Source organism: Prunus mume, linkage group LG6 (genome assembly GCF_029339155.1).
Source record: "Prunus mume cultivar Tortuosa linkage group LG6, ASM2933915v1, whole genome shotgun sequence".
NCBI classification, from domain to species: domain Eukaryota; kingdom Viridiplantae; phylum Streptophyta; class Magnoliopsida; order Rosales; family Rosaceae; genus Prunus; species Prunus mume.
The window spans coordinates 20,847,846-20,872,147 of NC_142703.1; the positions used below are offsets into that span (position 1 = coordinate 20,847,846).

Here is a 24,302-nt window from a genome sequence, read left to right on the forward strand (position 1 = left end):
TCGGTATGATTTTATAAGTTGGTTACCAATTCCAACTTCTTTAAAATCAAATTCATATATGCAGCAACCTCTTTGTATTGCATATACTATTGACAGCTTCTCATCGGACACATTGCACTGTCTCAAGTGGATTGAAGTCGTGTCCAAGAAGAGTTGTTTCTGTCCAATATATAGGGTTTGTACCAGCCTTGTCAGGCCTTGTACTGCTTTCATTTTAGTTTATTTAAGTCTATTTGAACTTGTGTTTACTCTCTTGTAATTGCACAATATCCATCAGACACTTTTTGTCTTTAAGCCTATATTATACTTTCTGTCCGAATAGCAGTTTAAAGTTATTATTTCTTTTGAGTTTTATTCCATCACAAGTAAAATATTGAAGTCCTCTTAGTTGAGGGATAGAAAAGAACCTATCCAAGCCAGATTCCCCACTTGAAGCACAATGGCTCTAGTTAAAAGTTAAGATTAAAATAGCACAATACATTCACTACGACACTTCGCCATACTTCACCTCTTTCTACTATGAGAGAAAACACTAGTAGTAGCATGCCCAAAGCACTTGAGAAAAGACCAACAATTGAGCCCAATTTAGGACCCAATATGTTTTTTCTTGACCAACAAGCAACTCATAGCAGCCGAAGTATAGCATGCTTGAAACTTAGTGCATCACAATGTTCATGAAAAGCCAACAAATCGTACAAACTCAAGTTGGTTTCAGTTTCACATGATCTTTTTGGTGTGAGAAAGGATCATTCTTTTCTAATTTCTTTTTTATGTGAAGCAAAATTACAAAACATAAACAATATTAAGCATACTATACAATTATGGTTCTTCTAAGTTGGCCAACTCCAGGTTTGTAGATCCTTCAAAGCAAAATTCCTTTCTATCTTCTTTGAGCTTTTTGAACTCTTGCTCTAGGAATTAGGCTATGTTTGCTCCCTTCTTTGGCAAGGATCATTTGAAGAAGTCCAGATTCAGTGCATCATCAAAATTAGTTGTACGTTTGGCCATTGGCTACCCTATTTGCATGGCTGCAACCACACACACCAGTTGACTCTTTTGTTCACTAGATTATTGCATGTTGTCGAGTAGGCTATAAGTCTTTTTTGGGTAAACAAGTTCTAACGAAAGATGAGGGTTATGATGTTAGGTTTTGAGATCGGGACTTTGCGTTTTTAATAGGCGTGGGGTTGTTATGTCCATTTTAGGACGTGACAGGTACATCTAGTCAATTGAACTTTGTATAGAGTCATGAAGTAAACTAATAAATGATTATCCACAACAAAGTTTAATCAGTCGTATTGACACTATTTCAAGGGATCAATGGAAATATTTTTCCTCTTTGGGTTCCAAAAAAAAAACTCCATTTGGGGGTGGGGTAGGGGAAGGGGGAGGGGTTGTCACCATCCCTCCTCCCCATCGTCTCTTCTTGCCTTTTTCTTTGGGTTAGTGTATAAATCGACTAGGGCGTTTATAAAACTCCCTTTGTGGTGATTTCATCTAAGTCATGCTCATATTGAAGATTACCTCTTTTGGGTTATGTTCTCAATCCAATCTTTCTCCTACAACAAGCTCTCTAACATTGCTCATATTCTCTAAATTTGGTTATACATCATATTTGACTATGCATGTTGCAAATCACCTAATTTTCCTTTGTCAGGAATGTTGTTTTGGTCTATTTGTTCGCTCTTATGTGCAAGTAGATTGTTGGAAACCATGTTTTTCCCATATCTATTATGTATTATGTTCTCACTTCATGATTTTATGAGGCAGTGTGTGTGGCTGCTACGCCGCTTCTTGAGGAGGCGGTGGCTCCTAGGTTGCTTTAGGGTTTCGACTATGTCGGGTTTGTGGGTTTTGTTTGGGATTATGCTTAATTATGGTGGTACAAGCTAGTAGTTTTAGTACGTCTTTTGTCCGCTTTAGTTTTGTTTCTAGCATGTTAGTTTGTTGTTGGTGTATTTGATTGTATTGTTGAAGTTTATCTATTGCAAGGATTTTCACTGTACGTAATTTAAAGACCAATATTTTTTTTTGAAATAAAATAAAGGAATGTTTTATGATGCAGAGGTGGCCCTGGCATAGTGCCACTGCGCAGGGCCCTGATTTTGGAAGGCCTTCGAATTCTTTTTACATGTATATTATATATACACCAAAACGGGCAACATATTTACATAATTGTGGCCTTAGTGAAGTTGGTTTGCCGCACTTTGAATTTCATGTAGGCGCGAGTTCAACTCCCACCTATGTGCTCAATGGTTTCTTGTTTACTGCTTTTGAAATAACAAAAATTTCTCCATAAAATGACCTCAATGAGCATTGGACTCATGACCAACTACACAAGATTATCACACCATGTCACTAGTCTAGAATTTATTTCTTTAAAAAAAAACTTTTTATTTATTACTTTTACATGTTAATTGGTGATCAGTTTTAGTTTAAAAAGATTGGATTTATGGAATTAAGTCGTGGTAAATTTTTGTTGATATTTCTGTGTTAGATCATGTCAGGGCCCTAATTTAAGTTTCACACAAATCCCTCTAAATCTTACGGTTGGCCCTACTATGATGCATGATATAATACCTTTTAGAACTGATGGATTGAGCAATAGAAAGTGGTTAAACTTTGATCAAAACAGAATCTTTAAGCTCTAACACCCTTTACCAAGATAAATAATCTAAAATCTTTACGCTCTAAGAGCATCCACAATGGACTCCCTAAACCACATCCTTAGACAAATTTTAGAGAGGAATTGGAAAAATACAACTCCAACCATGCTCCGTATCCAACTCCTAAAATAGAGACATCTTGGAGCTCCTAAATCTAAGAAGAGAGAAAGGACTCCTAGTGACTCCCTATAATTTAATGATGCTTTGTTTTATGCATATTTTAATTTAATTAATGCTAACTATTTTTTATTTTTATATTATCTTTTATAGAGATGGACCATTTAACTGACTTAGGCATCAGAGGACCTTTGGGCAAATTCCCCAGAGGAAGAAGAGGATCAAGTGAAGAAGGGATCTTTTCTAAATACTCCCTCCTCCCCAACCCCCAGAGATTAGTTGTACAAACAAATTGGCGCTTTCATTGAGCAGCTACACCATAACCCATGGTGGTACCTCTACACAAGGCAATCTTGCAGCTGCTAACTATGGCTCCATCATATAATAATTTCATTTGTTCCCTCATTTGTCCCCACGCTTGACGTTCGCGGTTCCCAAGCACACATCATACGAAACCTTAGGTCGCGCCAAATTTGGCTCCACACAATTCTCTCCCATCGATCTAAGCAGTCAAGTTGATCTCAATCGTCGGGTCGACGAGTTGAGGACCAAAACAACTTGGTTGGTCGGCTTCTTAAGCAGATTGACTTGGCTGGTGACTTTGAACTTAGATCATATGGTGAATAGAGAATGATGAACGAGCGCACCCGAATACGGCACGAGAGGTCCCATACAAGTCAAACTGGAACTAGCAGGTAAGAATGAAGAAATGAACGTGATGCATGCTGACATATCCTGAGCATCCACGAACCAAAGCAAGACGAATGCCCATTCGAGATTAGGTCCGCAAACTAATGTGAACACAAGGCTGGGGGCACATTATGATGTTTTTGCCCACTTGGGTCCATAAAGAAGTGTTCATTTGAGGCTAGGCCCACAAGGAGATCAACCTCCCAGCTTTTTTTATGAAGAGCGTGAAGGAGGATGCCCACTGACCCATACTAAAAGAGCAAGCTCTCGGCTATGCATCGTAGAAAATCCTTTACAAGTTCAATCAACTAATACGCCATACTAGTAGGGCAGAAGATCAGAGCAACTCCCTATAACCATAAAATAAGTTAGCCAACGACGTCAACGCCATGGATCACTTCGACATGAACCACAAGCATTGCAAGTGGAGGACGTCAAGAAGCTCGTGAATGATCGGCTTCGAGACTTAAAGGTCGGAGGAGATTTGGAAGATGCCCTGAGCAAGGAGGTTGACCAAGTGAGCTCCACCGAAGCGATTCTTGACTCCTACCTTCACACCATTCAAAAGGGATTTCGATCTTGAGAGCCATCTCAAACACTTCAGGAGTGCTACGATTCTCTTCAAGGTTGAAGATGCGTCGATGTGCAAAGTATTCTATAACCTTGCGAAGAGCAGCCTAAGACTGGTTCCATACTTTGCCACCAAGGTCGATCAGCAGCTTCAGGGAGCTAGCTCTCATATTCACAAAGGAGTACACCTCATACCGGATGATCAAGAAGTAGGCGGATCATCTTTTCAACTTGAAGAAGAAGCACGATGAGTCTCTCAGAGACTACATTAAGAGGTTCAGAGCGAAAAAGTCAACATTGTGGGATGCAATGATCAGATTGCATCCTCCACTTTCAAGAATGGCTTGCCAATTGAGCATACTCGCAGGTCGTCGAGATCTATAAGAATCTGAATGGGCTTTGGCCAAAGCTCCGAGATACAATCCATGCAGTCCTTGTATATCTTGCTTATGGTATGAGGCCGGTCCCTTGGAGGGGAAATTTCGAGAGGTCGTGACTTGGTTGCTTCAGAATGAAGGATATGTCTTTGCCTTTGTTAGGTAGGCTGCGTTGGAGCACTGTGAAAAGAGACAACCAGCTGGATCGACAGGGTGCACTCAATATTGTGGTTGACGTTGTGCTGGACGAATTGGTGGTGAGTATTCTCCCAGTTACACTTCAAGGTTCGACAGTCGTGCTCCAAGTTGACATTTTTGGTACCGAGGTGGTCATAGTTCTCCGTCATTTTGGCAACATAGGCACGAAGTCACTCCACTTCAGCCTGAAGATACGTGTCAATCGAGGGTTTCCTTCTGGAAGACTTCGCATGGGGATGTGATGCTGAGTGCTAAGGCTAGCTTCGCTCTAAATTTTGGAGCGTGATGGACTGAAAAGCCGACGGAGTCTGATAGGCCCAACATGACTAGTAGAGATGTGGGATGTAAAAGTCGAATTCCCACAAACGGTGCCAAACTATTAATGCCCAAAATCGGGTGCTAACTTAGATAGAAGAAGTGTGGAGTCTTCAGTAGGATGAAGAGGGTTGTGGACCTTTGGCAAGGAAGGGTCTTCGGCCACAAAGCAATCCAACAGAAGAAAGATGGAAGTAGTAATCGTCAAGCTTTGGATACTGGTGTGGCACCTGACGAAGGCTCTCCGATGCTTAAGTTAGCAAGTATGGGATCTACAGTAATTTTGACAGAGTAATAGTAAAGGTGAAAAATAGTTCCCCTTTTACTTGGGCACTATTCATCTTTTATAGAGAAGAGAAAATGGGATTTTGCACAAAGTTTTGATGTGGGACTTTGTGCAAATTACCGTGGTGATGACATGTGTCCAAGGCTTTAGGTTATGTAGCTGGGAGCTTTGGCATCAACCTTGAGTAGGCAAATTGCCTCTTCGGATGGAGGTATCTCTTCGGCAAGGATTAAAATATCGGCCATGCAGATAATATCGGGCCTCCAATTTACGGATATATCGAGGGATATATCGTTATCGTTTTGGGTATCGGGAAAAAATCAACAAAAATGACAGATATAGGCATTGAAACATATAATTTTGGTGTAAAACTTTCATAGATGTTATGTACATTGTCAATGAATGTATTGAACAAATAAATCTCAAAATTTACTAATAATAAGATATATATATATATATATGATGAAATATAAGTGGTATGTAATATGCGTTAATGAAAAGTTTGAAAATAAAAAGTTGATTAGAATGTAAAAACCATGCATAAATCCATAGTTTATTTGAACATTGGATTACAATTTAGATGAGTGTCCAACTACATAAATGAAGAGCTCCTATGAGGTTCAAACAATGTTGAACAACCATCTAGATTCATACAATAATCATACCAAGTCATGTAACCCGAGTAGTTTGTAAGCCATGTTTAACATGGTGCACATATGTCTCTCTTGAGCTTCCTACTATCCTCTCATATATGGGATAGTTAGGATTAACCCAACTAGTATGTCCATAATCTGTTTCATCATCTTGAGCTCCATATTTAGTTCCACTATAATCAGACATGATATAACCATAGCCATCATAAGATTAATTTGAGTTAGTACTAGGTCTAGATTCTTTTGATGCATACTCTAAAACATGCATACTCCAAAACATCTTTTGAATTGAATATTGCCAAAAGCCTTCACGCATATATCTAATCACTGCACATATACCTCCAAAAAATCTTTTCAGTTTCAATTTGCTTCAAAACTTTTGAATTTTTTTGGGTTTTGTTATGGGTATCGGGAAATATCGGGAATATCGGCAAAATATCGGGATATCCCACTTATCGGGGATATATCGTCGATATCGGGGAAGATACCCCCCAATATCGGTGTCGACAGTTCAAAATATCGATATATCGGTGTATCGGCCGATATTTCAATCCTTGCTCTTCGGCAGGTTGGGATTATGATGACGTCATCAAAGTTTTAGGGATTAACATGAGAGTGTTTTTCCTTCAGCAGGCGGTGTGCTTGTCTATGGACTAGTCCCCCCAGTACCGAATGTGCTCGTTTAATTATGGTACAAGCATTTGTAAAAAATATATGAAAAAATACCACCCAATCTTAATTCCACTTATTGCACCTCCCCATCCCAAGAGAAAATCCTCTCATACCACCCATAATCAAAATCCCAAGAGATCTCTTCCCACCACTCATCTTCTGACCCGTACTTTCTTGCAACCCATCCCTCCCATGTGGTTGTCCTTCCTCCCCCCTCACTTCCCCTCTCCTCCTCTCTTCACCCCACCACCACCACCACCAATTGACGATGACAACTTGGGTGTCTTGATTACTTCTTGAAGAAGAAGAATGCTTGTTTTGCTCAGAGTTAGTTGTTTTTTTTTTGGATCAGAGGAGATGGACGCAATTCATGGTTGTGAGGTTCTCAGCTGTGAGGAGATAAAGAGATGAAGTGGAAGTAGGTGACAGATGAATGGTTTTAGTTTGGACAAAATAAGTTTTCAGAAAATAATGAAAACGACAATTTGCCGTTTTCACCTTTTGTACATCAGTTTAAATTTGTTTTCAGAAAACGAATTCCTTGGTTTTGGAAAACAATGTACCAAAAGAATTTTTTGAAACAACTAAAAACATAAAATGATATTAAGACCGTGAAAACGTAACCGAACGGCCCTTAAAGGCTTAAAAGTACATAGGCATTTATTGGAAAAAAATTTAAGTGTAGAGTCCCATTTAATTTCTTTCAAGCCCTATCCTTGGTGCTGTTGCTTGACTTAGTATCAACAGATGACCTGGAAAGTTGTCGTCCACATAAGACATTGGAACACATTTGTTTTTAAACATTCAACCTGGACATATTATGTCAATAATGCGAGTTTCGGGTAACATGAGATATACTTTTTTAAGTGGAAACCTTATCATGATTGTTTTATTCTTTTCCAAACTGGTGTGATTATTATAGAAACGAACACCATCTTTGAGCTTAGTGGTCCCATAGAATCACACTTGTGGTCTCCAATTCGATTACCGATCAATTCTTTCATGCATCAAAATTTCTAGAAACAGATGGAAAGCCCTTCAAAAAGTTAATGCAGAATAGACATATATTGTGAATGATGACTAGGAGGCCCCAAGTGTATGCAGTGCTTAATTTGGAAAACCAAAAACTACTGATATCACATTTACCTTATTGGCATGCCGATTTGATGCTCTTGCATTTCTTTTTTCCATTTTTCTATTTCTAGGGGCAAATTTTTTTCACTAAAAATCACCATAAGATTGAATTTTTATTTTAATCTTTCGCTTAGGTATTGTTTTTCTGTCTTCGGCCAGTTGGTGGTTAGAAAGAGTTCTGGTCTTTTTTTGTCGAGTGACATGAATGGAATATAAGTAGATGATGCTTTTCAGATCTCATTCTAATCAAACGATTGATCAATCGAGCAAGAAATCTTGAATGGAATATAAGTCAACGCCACATATTTAGCTTCTTTCCTCCTTGAAAACAAATTCCCTAGAGCATACATGGAGAAATCACTCACATAATATTAAAAAAAAAAAAAAAAAAAAATCAGATTTTAGTGATACAGGTGTTCAGAAAAGAAGTCTCCCAACTCCTGTTGAAATAAAAAGGGAAGAAGCCCCCAAATAATAAAAGAAAACCTTTGGAACACAAATTCAAACATGTAGATGTATATCTCTTTCCTTCAATCTGTCTTTTTGTTTTCAGGAAATAGAATTTCTCCACCTCCTAGGTGTCTTTCTGTTCTGCTGATCTGCAGCTGCTTGGTGCTCAGTCCCAATGTTGTGCTGATTTTCTAAGTTCGTGGTCTTTGTGAGTTTGCTTAGTTTCTTCCACCCACTGCTCCATGCGGATGTCTGTTTCTGCTTTGACATCTTATCAAATTGTCTCTGCAAGTTGTCCATGTCATTCTGGAGCTCAAGGTACTTGGCTTTGACACTCTCCAGTTCGAACTTTACCGTGTTGATGTCTTTTTTGGCTGCTGCCCATCCTTCTTGGAATGATTGCGGGGTCCCTTCGAGTAGTGTTTTTCGATTCGAAACCATTGGCTGATACTGAGATTCTCCAGCTTCTTTGAGGGAGCTGGTGGCTAATGCATTGCTTATTTTTACTTGTTCAGAGAAAAGAACTTGCACCACCACCCTTAATGGGAGTCTTTCATTTTGGGCAGCATGCATGCAGGCATCAATTGATAACTTTTGGCAATCCATCACTCGGCAAAGCCTCTTCCTTTCATGCTCAGAAAGTGTTGGATGGGCCTGTTGATGATAAGGAGATGGGAACTCTTAATATGAAGCAATTGATCAACAAAAATACTGTCATGCTTTATAGGAAAAACAAAAGAAAAAAAAATCAAGAATGGTTCATCAAACTTATATAAACCAGAGCCGAATGACATTGTCTAACTGTATTTTCAGTTCATAGTCACGAAAGCCGACTTGCAGCGCTTTCTACACACATTGTAGATCCCATATCGACATTTTGTTCACTAACAGAAATGTAGCAGTACAAGCAATCAGTAATACTACTAGAACTTCCTTTAAGTCTTATTTGGGAGTATAGTAGTGGACTACCATCTTTGACCCAAAAAAAAAAAACATGTAATTCTCTACCATCGTTCTAATATTTGATTTATGATTATTATGGTTCTGATTTCTTTACAGCCTCCACTTATATGTTATAACATGTTCGAATTATCGAGACAGGGAAACTTCTGTTGTATTTTTGGACCTCTGCTGGGCAGATTTGCACAAAAGCTAAAAAAAAGCACATAACCATGTCAAAAAGGGTCACAAATTAAGTATTGAATACCTCTGCAGTGAATTCAGATTCACATTTTTTCAAAGTTTTCTGCTTTAAAATCAATCAAGGATGTAAGCTGGAGAAAAGCAATATCCATAATTAAAACATTTCCATGCAGTTTACTGCATAGGACCTCCCATTGTATGCAAACTTCTTGTGAGTGATTAATTTCTCTTTGTTTTTCCACCTTCAATTGGTATTCAAAACGTTCATGCATAAAAAAAGGTAATTTCTGTAACAGAATAGACCAAAAGATAGAAAACACAGTTCAATGACTGAGTAAATTTGGAAGAACCAAATACCTTAAGATAGGAATCAATTGCCCTATAAAGTCCATCATCACAGATCCTTGCAGAATCAGGCAAAGCTTCTGCCAGCACCTGAAACTTTGTTAGGGAGAGGCTTCTATCTCTGGATACCTCGGTAAGATAACTATCGACAAGCCTAGCTACCCTCATCTTAGCATTTGGGCCTGTACCCCTTTGAATGTCATCATAGTGTTTTCCAGGGAAAGATTGTTGGCTTGGACTTGAAATATCTGTTTGTTCTTGAACCAGAAAATGCTCCAGAAGCCTTTGAACAAGATCCACATCATACATAGTTTCACTTTTATTGTAAGAAGGAATAAGAAGATCTGCCAATGTAGCCTGTTCGAACTGCATTCCCACGCGTTTTTCCAGCTCAGTAACCAAAGCAGGTGCTACTTTCAACATGTTTGCCATTCTCAAAAGCCGAAGAAGGAAGCTGCATGAGACACTATCCTTCTGTGGTGGAATTATACTGATGAGGCTCTCAATGATCATCCGTTGATCTTTGGCCTGAACAGTTGGAGGCTCATCTTTATTTCCAGCCACAATCAAATGGAGTCCACCCTTCCAACTGCTGCCACTATTACTGGTATTACTATTGCTGCTGTTGCTTCCTTCATCTGCTGCAGCTGCGCCATCATTTATTAAACCCGGAAGCCATTTGGATGCATAATGCATTATTGCAGCTCCAATCAGTTCAAATCTCATCCCCTTTACCTTAATTGCAGTAATAACCCTGACAAAGTGATCTATCCTAAGAATCGAAACATCTTCAAACCACCAATCAGGAGGGACCTGCTGGTTTTTACTTGGACTTGAGTCCTTCATGTCATTCCAGCTTGGACTTGAAACTTTTAGTGGCTTTCCAGTGTATGCCCATCTTATTCCTTTTGGATTGGCACAAGCTTTCCAAGCAATAGACTCGCTGCATCTTCGGACAATTTGAAGATTTTCCGCCCATGGTGAGAGCTTCTCACAGCTTTTCAACACAACTATGGAGTCTCTCCATGAGGATAAAACCACATAGCTGAGAAACGCCTCCGTTTTGAAGATAAGATTGCCTTCTTCCAAGTCCTCTGTCATTTCAAGGTACTCAGCAGCACATCTCAGGCCTGAAATGTTAGCTGCTGTTAGATCAACAGCAATTCCGTAGCAGAATTTCGCAGCTAGCTCGAACGCCTCCGGTCCACCAGGAAGGTCATCCAAAGCCATCTTACTCAAGTCCGGGTCGCGTAATTCATACATAACTCTGTTGATCTTTCCACTCCTTGACAGCAGGGGATACTTCCAAAACAGAATGACAGAAACATAAATTTCCATTCTTATAAGTTCTCACCGAACAAATTATTAGACTGGTTATAACTTATAACAGAACAAAAGAAATTATTAGACTAGTAAGCTCAAGGATATGAAACTATAAAGATTTGAGAGAGAATTAGAAATGGTACCTTGTGCAAGTGAAAATTCACATCTCCAACTTGAACTAGCAGGTCACTTGGGATATCAGTTGCAACAAACCTATATTTGATCCAAACCCACCAAATATTTTAATTAGTTTGCATGCTAAAAAATCAGCTACCCTTTAACCAACACACCACAAGCATGATGAAGAAGTAAAATCTCATTTTATTTAGACTCAACTAACTACACCAAGACACTTCAAAGTCCAAATTAGCAGCTTCAATTGTAGCGTATCTAATTTCATACATACCAAGAGCTGCCTTTTAGCTCAAACCCATCAGTCTTAACACTGTGCTTGCTTGAACTAAGAACTCCATTGCCGTAATCTCTCCCTCCAACTGACTCAGTCTCTGAATCCCACATGATTTTGAAGAGAACCCAGAAAACTTAAGCTGGAATTTTCTCGAGAAAGTGGCTACAAATAAGAGCAGACACACGGACTGTACGAGATAGCAGCAGAACAAAGCAGAGAGAGAAGGCAGTGAAACTGAGAAAGATGTAAGGAGACTAAAAGGGATGAGTCTCACTCACATGGGGTGCTTGGAATTATCTCCAATTGTCGGCTTAGTTTCGAAGAGCACTTACAGGCTGTGTAGTAATGGGCATAGTAGGTACTGTTTTGGATCACTCGGAGCCTCCTTTCTTTGCTTTTTTCTGCTTAATTGGTTCCCCATATGCATAAAGAATGGGAGAGATTCAGTTTCTTCTTTTGATACTCTGTTCTTAAATAAAAAATAAAAAATATTGTAGACATAAGCTTTATTCATTTTACTAGAAATTATTGCGGGTATCTAACATACCATGTGTGACAATATGATTTATGGAAGTTACTCCAATTATAAATCGAATGCTATTATTAATAACTTTTTTTCGCTTATAGAAATGAGGAGACTTGAATTTGAAATCTCTTTCAATATTGTAATAATTCATATCTAAATTTGGAACAACAAACAGTGAGTTCACTTGGACTGTTCAAGTTAATATTTGTGAGTCTCGCCCCTTTAGATGAGACTTAAACAATATATGGGACTGTTGTTCAATTTAATAAGTTCAATCTCAGTATACCAAACAATGGTATTTAAAATTCGACCCACGTTCGAACCACCAATCATGAACCATTACACATGTGAACATAAAGTAAAGAACTAACTCTATTTTGTGACAACTGATTATACGGTTTGTGCAATAAATACTATAGGAACAAAAGTTTGGTTTGGTTTTTTTTTTTTTTTTCTTCAAATTATAGAACTATTCATAAAAATGAAAGGTCTGTACCCTTCCCTCTTCAGTTTTCTTGTCAATGTCAGGTATTCAATATTCTTCTGGTCGACTAAAAAGATCAAGCGAACCCGAAGAGAATGTTTACTGTCTATATACGACATGAATGTAAATACAGAAATGCCATTCGTGTATTATATTATCACCATGAATTTTTTTTTACTTTATTTTTCTGTTTCAACGCTACTGGGTCTTCACTTTGGTTCTACAGAGTTGGTTTTTCACTTTGGCTTCAGATGTTCCATGAATTACCAAGTTGTGTTTAAATCTTAATGCAATCATTTTGAACCTTTTGATGGCTACTCTAATCAGTGGGGGATCGAGGAATTTTCTTGTCTCGAAATAAGATGAATAAGCTCTCAAAATATTTTTGTAAAAGAAGAAAGGCCTACGCTGCATAACTGCTAGTTGTTTACTAGTTTTTATAAACACTTTGCACACCAATTTAGCTATTTTACCCTTTTCCTTAGCTTTTGCCCTCAGTTATTTTTCCATGTCTTAGCTAAGAAATTGAGAAGATCAATGGAGGCTCAATTTGTTTAGTGGAGGCAATTGCCCCTTTCGATCCGATTTTGTCTAACTCTTATTTATTATTATATTAATTTTTATAATATATGAGAGAGGATTCAAACGTGGGACAGTTTTCAATATTGCAACATACCAAAAACTAGTGCATCAATAACCCTAAAAGAAATGAACCATGATGAAAAGAGTTAGAAATTTAGGATTGAGATTTTGAAATAAAGGAGGATGGAGGACCCATACGAGGTTTTTTTTCTCCTTTTCAATGGCATCCTCTCGTTGTTTAGCAGGCACCAAATAACCAAAAGAAATATTAAAAATTGTAGCATGGAGGGTTTCATCACCCATCCATTTTCCCATCCCCTCTAATCGTTTTATCTATTAAACAATACATATTGCATATGTTTATTTCCACTTTTCCATCCACCCTTACTCAGATGATCAGATCCCTTCTATTTGCTTTCTGTACATAATGTTTAGAAAGGATAGGATGCACACGTGTCCACCCATAATCTCATTGTTTTTTCACAATTTTTTTTTTTTTTACTACAAGCGATAATCTAAACTATAGGAGATGATGATTTTTTACACACACAACAATGATACTATGGGAACTCAAATACCTTTTTCATTGACCCGTTGACAATGTGGATCACTTTTTAATCATATAACAAGAACAAAATTATTGTCTATTATCCTCTGGTCTAAGAAATGATTTTAACAACTTTTATGAATGAGTATGTTCCATCTAACAAAAGTATTTTAACACATCCGTCTTTATAACTTAATAGGATTGTAGGATTCTGAGCCTCCGCATTTACTAACGAGGTTGTAAGTTTGGAGAACTGAATATGGAGTACTACATATGGAGTCTGGTAGCACTTTTTTATATTGCAATAACCGAATATTACAAATGCACATCTGGTAAAATATGTACCAACCATTTTAATTACTGAATAGTACAAATGCACATGCCTCTGGACTCGATAAAGTTTGGTACATTGGGTCCCGTTGTGTCAACTTTCCAGTAACTTGTTTGATCGGGAAATAGGGAAGCCAAAAATTATCTCCTTTGGTGAATAAATCACAATCTTTTTATGTTTTTGGTAAAGTGAATAAAAATCCCAATTTAATTATTATTGACTAGTAGGTCCATTTTGGGGATCCTTGCATCATTGTTTTTGGTTGGGGAATATAAAAAGGAAAAAAGACAAAACAAAAGGATTTCTTGCATTTTACAGTTAGGTGACTCTGCATCTTGTACTGTGTGTTGTAGTGATGAGAACGTCATGTGTAGGGGAAGAAATATTTGTGTCCTTGACTACATATCTTTTCTAACAAAAAGAAATTGTTTCTTTCACTTGTCATCCACTCTCAATTTATCATCTATAATGTTTCAAATATGTTGACATGTGGGACTTACCCTGCCGAATAAAATAGTAATATTATGCCACGTGGAAGCGAACTTGGCACCTAACCAACCAACGTTTGTCTCCCCTCTGGCCGAGTTGTTATAGGGTACTGACCACTTAGGGTTGGTTGCAGTTCGATTACCGCAATTTTTCAATGAAACTATAAATTGACCGACCGACATGTTACGGTATGGTAAAAAGACAAACCATGAACTAACCTACTTATTGTGGTATACCGCAATTGTCGGTATATTGCGGTCAGTATAGGGAACAAAATAACATTACAGAACTTTCTACAGTAAAAAAAAACTGCTCATGCTTAAAAATACTGCTGAAATAAGCAGAACTTTTTATCATTGACAATGATTCTTTAACTTATATATAGAGATAATGAACTTTATTATTAAAAACCAAATAGTTGATTGCAAGTTAGAGATTATCTTGGCTAATCCACTGATAACAACCGAAGAAAATTATCAACACAAGCGACGAGTTTGCAATACTAATTGAAACCCAGGTTCCTACAAGATAAAAGTTTAATTATTTACTAATTAAGTTATATTAATTCACTAAATATTCAAATGATATTTCTTCAAGGTTGAGATTTTTTTAAAAAAAAAACAATAGAGGGAACTTCAAGAGATTGCTGGAGAATACACTTCATTAGTAATACATTCAAAGCCTAAGTGAGTCCGATAGAGAAGAAGAAGATGAGAGAGAGAGAGAGAGAGAGAGAGAGAGAGAGAGAGAGAGGGAGGGAGAATAAAAAGAAAAAGAAGAAGTGATAAGAGAGAAGAGAGAAAGATTCATATAAATGATGAAGTCCTAGCCTTTGTTAGTTAATATAAAATAATTATAGGTATTTATTTAAATTATATTGTGGTTTCCAGTATACTGCATTATTTGAAAATGTAGAACCGCAATTGCAATCGCATATTGCCGTCACTTTTCATGATAGGTTGGTTTAGATGCAGTAAAACCTCGGTTGGTACTTGCGGTTTTTCGATTTTCGGTCTAAATGCCGGCCCTAATCTCACGTGTCAGCTCACCACTGGACCTCAACTTGGACAAGACCTGCCAAGAGCAATGGAGGCGCCTTTCATGAGTTGGAGAATTTTTTTTAATAAAAAATATCACTTTGTGAACAAGAATGCATAACAAAACCCTTTCATATAGATTACGACACCCAAAAATACCCCCTTTCATGTACTTATATATATATATATGTACTTAATAGCCAAGTCACTATCCGTTTTTTAGAAGAGAAATTCATTCCAGGAACAGCACAAAAGAAACCAGTATGTTTACAGTGGTCTCATTAAAACCTTCTTAAGAAACTAAGCCCGAGTGAGGAAAGGGTGCCACACAGGCAACAGACTAACAAAATAGTCCAAACAAAACCAAAATCACAAAACAGACACTTTTAAAACAAATCTAACCAGCCACCAAACATAAGCTAATAGAAACCCATCGAAAGAGGACACCAAGGCCTCTCGGATTCTGTCAAAGAAGGCCTCCTATGTAAACATAGTCCTTTGTACAGCACAAGATTTGTTCAGCATGCAATGGGTTAGAAACAATGACACACCAAAATGAACAGTCCACAGGAACAAAATACAAAGATACAAATTGAAATCTAAAAGGAACCCATCAAAAGAGCACACCACCACCTCTTAGGTTCTTTCAAAGAAGGCCTCCTTTGTAAACATAGTTATTTGTATAGCGCGATAATTGTTGAGCATGCAAAATTTCATAACCAAAAGAACACCAAAACGAAACTGCAACATGAACCAAACACAAAATAAAGAAGAACTACCACCAATCGCACTTCCACTAACCAAACAAAACAAAGCACTACTATAAGCCCAGCAAATAACAATCCACCATAACGTAAGATTACCGACAAAAACCTCCTATGAGTGCATAGTTCTTTGTACAGTGTAGAAAGCTTATTGTAAGCATCAAAATAAAGCCAGCATCACCAAATGCCATCTCTTTATTTCTTAATCCAGACTCCTAACTAACAAGGTAGGGGAGACCAAGATTGGCCTCTTAGTATGATGAACGTCCATTGGAAGATCATCAGAGTAGGAACGTTTATCCGAAGCCAAGCCCAAAAATGTTCCAGCGAACACAGTAGGGAGACCTGGGAGACCCCTCTAGGCTTGTCTCCTTTGCCTTATCAACACAATCTTTGATACAAATTCTACTATCACCAGAAAAATCCATGAGCACAAGTTGTCTACAGAAAGATTGCGCAAGGCCATTAAGGACTCTATCACCACTTGGATCCGCGATCCCCATTATAGAATAACCAAACGATCCTATAAAGATTGGTAAAAAGATGGCACCCAATAGCCCTAGTCGTCGAAAACCTTGCCTAACACCGAGAAAATGAGGATCAAAACCAGAGATCCATGTGACCCAAAGAAACCACACCCACATTGAGAAGATGTCGCTGATGACATACCACATTGTAGACCACAACTAAACCCAGGAGCTAGCACCGACTACAGAGATTGGAAAAAAGGGGAGGATCTGTGCAAACCCCTAATCGTTTCGCCTCTCCTCGCGTATGAGAGAGTGACACCAAGTGACTACCTAATATGCAAATATATCATTCATACCAGTTACATTATTCAAAAAATAAATTTTTTGTAGGTACATTAATTATATTGTACCATAAAGGAAGGAAGTACAATATTGTTAAAAGAAAAAAGGAAGTACATAATTATTAATATATAAAAAAAATACTTAGATAAATTAATGTACATAATTTATGTGCTAGTGGACATAAACAAAAAATAAAAAATAAAATCAGGCCGGAGACAAGTTGGAAACTCAATTTTGATGATAAATGAAGAATTTGGAGATTAAGTTGAATTAGTTTGGGATCATTTGAAATTAGTAGAGGCGATTCATAGTTTGTAGTATTTGTTTGGAATAATACTACTTTTACCACATTTGTATACCACATTCTTATATCACCTTATGTGACAGATGATGTGGACAACTCATCAATTAAAATTAATTTAATGTTTTCTTATCTTTTATGATTTATTGACACTTTTTAATTGATGTGACTATCCACTTCATCTGCCACATAAGGTAGTATGAAAATGTGGGATATAAATGTTTTAAGTGTAGCACTACTCATTTTTCTAAGATCAAAGATATTTTGATGGAATTTTGAAATTTTAAAACTAAATTTTTTTTTTCAATAAGACTGACACGTGACTGACACGTGGCACGATTGCAGACGTCCATCTGGTGGAATGGACAACCCGAACATGCAGATGCATCACTTGCATGGTGTGACAATGAGCCATGTAGTGCTACGCAATTGGATGGAGGGCATTGACGAAGAGTTCACATGATCGCAAAACGAAGTAGTATTAGCGCTAAGCTTCAGCGACGCGGACCCGACCAGAGTGCATCTCACGCGAGCAACTCGATCTCGGCCGTTGGTTGAAATGACATGTCGTCCACTTGTTTTATTTTGGAAATTTAAGATCGACATTTGAGTTGGATAACACAAGAGATTGATGAAATTAAGAAGAGTGCCGGTCCCCTTGCGTCCCATCTTACCATGAACTCGATCTTACCAATCCAATTCAAGACACAAGCCCAACCCTAATGAGCTGATTTCTTTAAAGCATGGGAAAATACGTGACATTGATGTTTTCAATTCCATTGTGTGGTGAGACTTGTGACGCGTTGGCTTTCTCTCCCTTCCTTCCCCACATGCTTGGTCCCCTTTGGGCCCTTTGGTTGTTCAGGTTTGGGCAGACATGATGTGTTGAATTTGAATCCTTAAGCAGAGGCTGCAATTTGACAATTGCTCCCTTCGTTTTTATTTCTATTTTTATTCACCAAGCATGCTTAATAATGTAAGGTGCCTCAGATTATTTTCGAGTCTTCGGGTCTACGTCCTCTTAGCTCATTCTTTTAAGCGTCCTAGTTGTACTAATATTATCCGATATAGAATTGCGTAATCGAATCTAGGAGCTCAAATGCTGTTAATTATTTTAAGTATAAGCGTACGAACATTTATTTCTCGGATTTGAAACTATTGTTATATACAATAGAGTACCTTCAAACCCAAGCAAAACATAAAAGCGGCATTCCCTGGAAGATGAATATTTGATGTATAATCATTCATGTATATGGTTCTGTAATTTACCATATTCCATTTTTTTTTAGATTGAAATTTGACTTGTATGGCATTATGATATGTCAATGATAACCCAAAAAGAAAAAAAAAATATTGCCAACTTGTGTTTTGGGTGGTGAGATTTGTTGCATTTGCAAGACAGTTACATACCTAATCGTGTAACTATTGAGCCTATAGCTACTTGATTGGACTGAAAAGGAAGTTGACACTTTCAAGCTATGGCCGAAGCCCTTAAATACTGAAACATGACAGGTTGCTATGCGCATTCGGAGGATCTAGTCAATGAGTGATTGGTTTGAATATTTTCTTGTTTGGTCCATTTTTGCCCAATCTAATGTTCTTTCCATCCCATCCCATCCACATACTTAAGAAATAAAAAATACAAGCAATGCCCATGCCCTATCCTTTCCATACTAAAGAATGCTAGTAACTCTCTCTAACATTTTTCTTTGGACATTCTCCATTTTCTTTATTACATGTCACTTTCGTATACTAAAAACAATGTCATTAATGTATCCCACAAGCTAGTTTTTGTTTTCTAAGTCTTATCCTTATTAAATGTATTCATTTTTTTTACAATTTTGTTACCACCTTATTAAAAAAATTAAATAATAAAAACTGCCCTTTTTATTCTAAAAAGTTTTTTTTTCAAAGAGTTTTTTTCCACAACAAAAATGATGTCACTTCCATGATAACAAATTTATAGTAATTTGACGAAAAGATATGTTGTAGTTATTATTTTCAGGTATTTAAATGTTAAGATAAGCCAAAAAAAAAAGCATAATAGTAAAAGATAAATATCAATAATACCAAAATCCATTGAAAATAAAAATACATTTTTAAAATATAAAGTGATAAAATATTTTATTACACAATAGTTAATTAAAAAACATTTGTTTATAATAATGTGGTAAGAAAGTTTTAAAAACATTACGCTTGTAAAAAAAGTCAATATATTTAATAAGGGGAAATTTGGAAAACAAAACTTAGCTTGTATGATGCATTAATGACATTGTTTGAAGTGTAAAGATAATGACATATGTCAAGAGGAGAATGGAGAAGGTACAAAAAAAAGATTAGAGAAAATGTTGCTAGCATTTCCCTTCTACAATAGAGCTGAATTCGAGCTAGTCCATCGGACTTGGGCCATTTTTTACAGACCTACACACTACCAAGGTGCCATGGAAATTTGAACTCTGAGACCACTCGTCTACACGTTAAGGCTCTTTTTTGCTGGACTAGACTCCGTTGCCACCATCTACATACTTGACATCACTTGCATGTGCTAAATACAAAAATATGATTATTAACTTTAAAATGTTTTTTTTAAGTAGTCCATTGCATAAGAGATGCATAAATACTTTTCAATTTTTTTCGTTTCATGAATTAGGTTAACATGCAATTCTGTATGAAATTCAAATCAGAACCTGAAGTCCTATAAATAAAAACTGAAATTTTATTTAAGTGATTCCTTGAAAGAGGTTTCCTTTAAAAGATATTTATAACGAACCCCGTTTCTAGCCTTGATTTTATATATAAACACAACCACCTACAAATTAAAGGGAAAATACCAAATAGGACCAGTTGTAAAATACTATTACTATCCTTGCAATATGGTTTTCAGAGACGCAAACTTCGGTGGCACTGTTGTAATTTTTAGGCTTTTCAAGACTCCTAAATTTGGCTCTATTGAAAAGTCATTGGCCCAAACTGTATGTTTCCTCAGAGGTCCACTTTGGGCACACTGGGTGAAATAGCAAATAGAAGCCCGCATGAACACTGACATATTTCATGAAGGTTGAAGATGAAAAGAGAATATTAAGCTGACATTTATTGCAAATTAGGTTTATCAACTTTGAAGGAAACAAGGATAACCACATATCTAGTCATCTTTTATCAACAAAAGATTACACAGATAACATTTAACCTACCCTCTCATAATTTATCTTATGCAGACTTCTCTTGATTGACTGCAATATCCTTGAGCTTTTCCTTGAGCTCACCAGACTACATAGGATAGATCATAGTATCAGAGCAATGCAAAGCTTTAAATTTAAAAAACAATAATAAAGTACTAATTTTATAAGCACTAACCTGGTGCATATTGAGAATTATGTCTGACCCTCCAATGAACTCCCCCTTGATAAATATCTGTGGAAATGTTGGCCAGTGGCTGCATAGGAAAAAAACAAGATTGAGAAAACAAGTTTACCAGGCATAAGTATGTGCACTCTGAATCAATAATATAAAAATTTACGAGGCCAAAAGGATTTCTGATTAAGTTTATCATAACCAACAGCCTTGTCTCTGGACAACCACGGAACGATGCATTAACAGCTGAGTACAAAATTCCAAGACTATGGATAATGTCATCAGATAATCAACATGCATCATAAACATAAGCAAGACCATTGATGTTTGACATAGAAGGCACACCAAATATTAAATCAAGGCAAGATAAGGACTGCATATAATTTAACATATACGAATGGTAATTGAAATAACAGATTGTCTCAATCTAAAAATAAGGGAACTTTCCTGATGAAACCTAGAATAGACTCTGTATTATCCAACCATGATTTCTTTTCGTTTTTAATGAAGAAAAAAAAAGGATGAATTTTTACGAAAAAGTTTATTTACCTTCTGTACTTTTCTAAAAGGTTCGGCTAGCCTAAGGAATTTAAAACAAAGCAGGAAAATGCTGAAATGAATGAACTTAGAACCAGTTTCATAATGGTTTTGTTTTTTTATTTTAAATAAAGATAGTGCAGGGAAAAGGAGAGCAAAGTGAGAAGAGAAACTAGAAACAGTTTGTCTTTTTAACTTTTAGTTTTATAAATTTTCTTTCATGTCTCCCCCACTTCTCTCCTTTCTTGTCTACCTCCTCATTTAATTCTTATCTTTCCTCTTCATCTGTAACCAAAAAAACCAAAACATAAAGCTAAAAACAAAAATTTCATAGAATGGACCCTTACCTAAAGGCTTTTACAGCAGTTTTGAGCTCAGGATCTTCCAAAATATTCCTAGCACTCAAAGGAACATCTGTATGGATAAAGATTATCATAATAAGATCATTAGCAGCAATGCACATTCATTATAATAAGTCAACAAGCTGCTGTAACAACAAAGAACAACTAAAGATTTTTAACTGGTTCAATCGAGTAAGGTTTGTCTACGGCCAGGAACATATGACCAATTTCTTCAAAGTTGATCAAAATTCTGAATTTCTAAGTTTCGTTTAGACGAAACCGACTTTTTATGCAACAATCATCATATCAGCTTGTGAGTATATGTTCAAAACTGTCAAGCCATTAGATGTCTATCTTTAGCTAAAGGCCTCTCCACTGTGATGACAAATATGAACAATTTGAAGACCGTGAACATCATTACGGTTTAGTTTAGTTATCTTTTGTTCTTCTATCATAAATTTGACTTTGGTGAACTAAACCAAGGGATGAAAGATAGTTAGAATACAAACTGAGCATTTCAAGACTTACCATATTGTTTTAACACTCTTACTGCAAGTGAGCTGAATCCACATTGGGGAACCTCAGGCACTCCTTTCATATAAAGCATTACAGGGTTGTCCTTTACATCCTACACCAGAAACAGACCAGAACCATTAACTTAAAGAAAAGCGACCTTTGGTCGGGATAACAAAGGGGAAACAAGGAGCTCTTATCAAGAAGATTAGTTTGGCATATATTTACCTGTTCAACAAGTTCCTTCAAGCTAAGGCCAGAACCGTCGAACTTATTAGCGGGTTTAAAATCGTCATGTGTGTCGGTGTCATTAGGCACAGAGGTCGAGTATCTCATTCCATTTTGATAAAAGGATCCAGATACCTACTACCAATTAAAAGAAAACATTGAACTGCTATCCTTGGGGATTACAAAGTATGAACATTCGAACAAAGTAAGCTAACACTGAAGACATGGAATTCATGAATTCAAAACTAATAAACGCACAAGCACACACACATGCTAAACCCCAGTTATTTATGCAAAAATACAGAATATGCACACAATCAAATCAATTCTGCACTGACACAAGTCTACAATCGTCATGTGTGTTGGGATAATTGCGCACAGAGGTCGAGTATCTCAATCCATTTTGATAAAAGGATCCAAATACCTACTACCAATTAAAAGAATTTTACTGCTATCCTTGGTGAGTACGAAGTACGAACATTCAAACAAAGCTAAAACTGTACACATGGAATTGATGAATTCAATACAAATATACACACAAACACACACACATGCTATCACTTGATCCAGTTACATGCAAAGATACATAATACGCATACACAATCAAATCAATTCTGCACTGAAACAAGCCCACAATCCGATTTGCCCATTTCAGCTGAAATTAGAACTGAACCAAAACAAACCCATATGTCGAATCTTACAATTTTACTAGAACGGGCAGCCGGGAAGCCTGAAATTCCCTTGAAGAGCAACTTTGAGAGCGGCCTCGACATGCTGTTAACCATGAAAATGCCTATCAGTTGCATAAAGTACAAGGCTTTCTACAGTACAATTAAATTTTCTTCAACAAAGTTAACATACATGGACAACTCAAGCGATGTTTGTTTGCTCAGAAACCAAAGGAAACGAAAGGAAAGTTGGAGACTGTGACGAGTTTACCTGAAGAGGAGAAGTGGAAGGAGCAACAGATTAGGGCTTGGAAGAGAGAACTGAAACGCACGCTCACAACAAGTGTAGATGTCACAGCGAGAGATGAAAGTCGGTTAAGACGGTGCGTTTCTCTTAATTTTGCTCAATTTGCACTTAATTCCCTTTACAACCAAATTGCAGTTGAGAAAATTTACAGTAAAGAAAATATATTACTTTCATGTTGATAACGTAACATATTGTAAAATAGAGCAAATATGAGAGTACCAAATTATATAAGAGCATAGTTTTATTTACTTTCTTGATGCTACAACTCATAGAATTTTCTCTTTAGGATGTTTCTTTTTGAAACTTAGTCTGATTGTTACATCTTAAATACACTGCATTTACTTAGAGCATCCACAATGATTAGGTGTAAAGGCAGTTGTATGCTATATTTACATTTAACATCGTCGAAAGTCCCTTCAATGGTCAGGTGTAAAACAATGTACATTTATACTACCACCCAAAAATGTATAAAATGATGCATGTGTATCTTTTTTTTACATTTATACTACCACCCAAAAATGTATATGCATTTTGAGGGATACAGCTCCTAACCAGGGACAGATGGCGGGGGCTGGATTTACCTTACAATAAAACTCAACGACACGAGTGAATTTAATTAATAACAAAAAATAATACACCTAGTTAGGGGGGGCATAATGAGCCGTATCCCTCAAAATGCATATAGTACATAAGATAGAAACTAGTAAATAAAGGCAACAATAAATAAATACACAATGCAAATACAAAATAAAACTATTTAAGTTGCACCCTTCGAGACTTCAAAGAGTTAAAATCACTAATTAGTGATTCATTATCAATATTATCAACAAATTCCTTTTCAATGTGAAGTATCATACAATCAACAAGAAACTCATCCTCAATCTTGTTCCTAAGTCTATTTTTGATAAGTTTTATAGATGAAAATGCACGTTCTGTTGTTGTTGTAGAAACAGGAAGAGTTAACACCAAATGAATCAATCTATCAACCAAACGATAGGTGTGTGCTAACCTTGTGTGAAGTAAACACTTCAGCAATTCAGGAATGGAATCGAGATTCTTGAAGGCTGGAAGACAGTCCATATCAATCTTATAAAATCCCAATTGTTGATTTAAAGCATGCAACTCAGTTTCTTCAG

The 24,302-nt window shown here is 36.7% G+C and overlaps 2 protein-coding genes across 5 annotated transcripts; both read right to left on the reverse strand.

Annotated features, from left to right (window-relative positions):
- Positions 1-7,935: 7,935 nt before the first annotated feature.
- NPH3 (Phototropic-responsive NPH3 family protein) lies at positions 7,936-11,775 on the reverse strand. The gene is made up of 4 exons (XM_008238994.3): positions 11,346-11,775; positions 11,083-11,152; positions 9,629-10,918; positions 7,936-8,782 (listed from the first exon to the last, which is right to left on the reverse strand). The coding sequence occupies exons 1-4, from the start codon at positions 11,456-11,458 to the stop codon at positions 8,228-8,230; spliced, it is 2,028 nt and encodes a 675-aa protein (XP_008237216.2). The 5' UTR covers positions 11,459-11,775; the 3' UTR covers positions 7,936-8,227.
- Positions 11,776-20,286: 8,511 nt separating this feature from the next.
- Positions 20,287-23,280, reverse strand: LOC103335961 (monothiol glutaredoxin-S15, mitochondrial-like). Of its 4 annotated transcripts, none has more exons than XM_008238995.3 (7): positions 23,131-23,280; positions 22,893-22,965; positions 22,192-22,326; positions 21,979-22,078; positions 21,457-21,523; positions 20,576-20,654; positions 20,287-20,488 (listed from the first exon to the last, which is right to left on the reverse strand). In XM_008238995.3, exons 2-7 carry the CDS (start codon positions 22,962-22,964, stop codon positions 20,429-20,431), a joined length of 513 nt encoding a protein of 170 aa, XP_008237217.2. In that variant the 5' UTR covers position 22,965; positions 23,131-23,280; the 3' UTR covers positions 20,287-20,428. The 4 variants fall into 4 exon arrangements, with proteins under 4 accessions (XP_008237217.2, XP_008237218.2, XP_088911639.1 ...); XM_008238996.3 differs by having other exon boundaries at positions 23,053-23,190; XM_089055513.1 differs by having other exon boundaries at positions 22,192-22,329; positions 23,131-23,188.
- Positions 23,281-24,302: the final 1,022 nt, after the last annotated feature.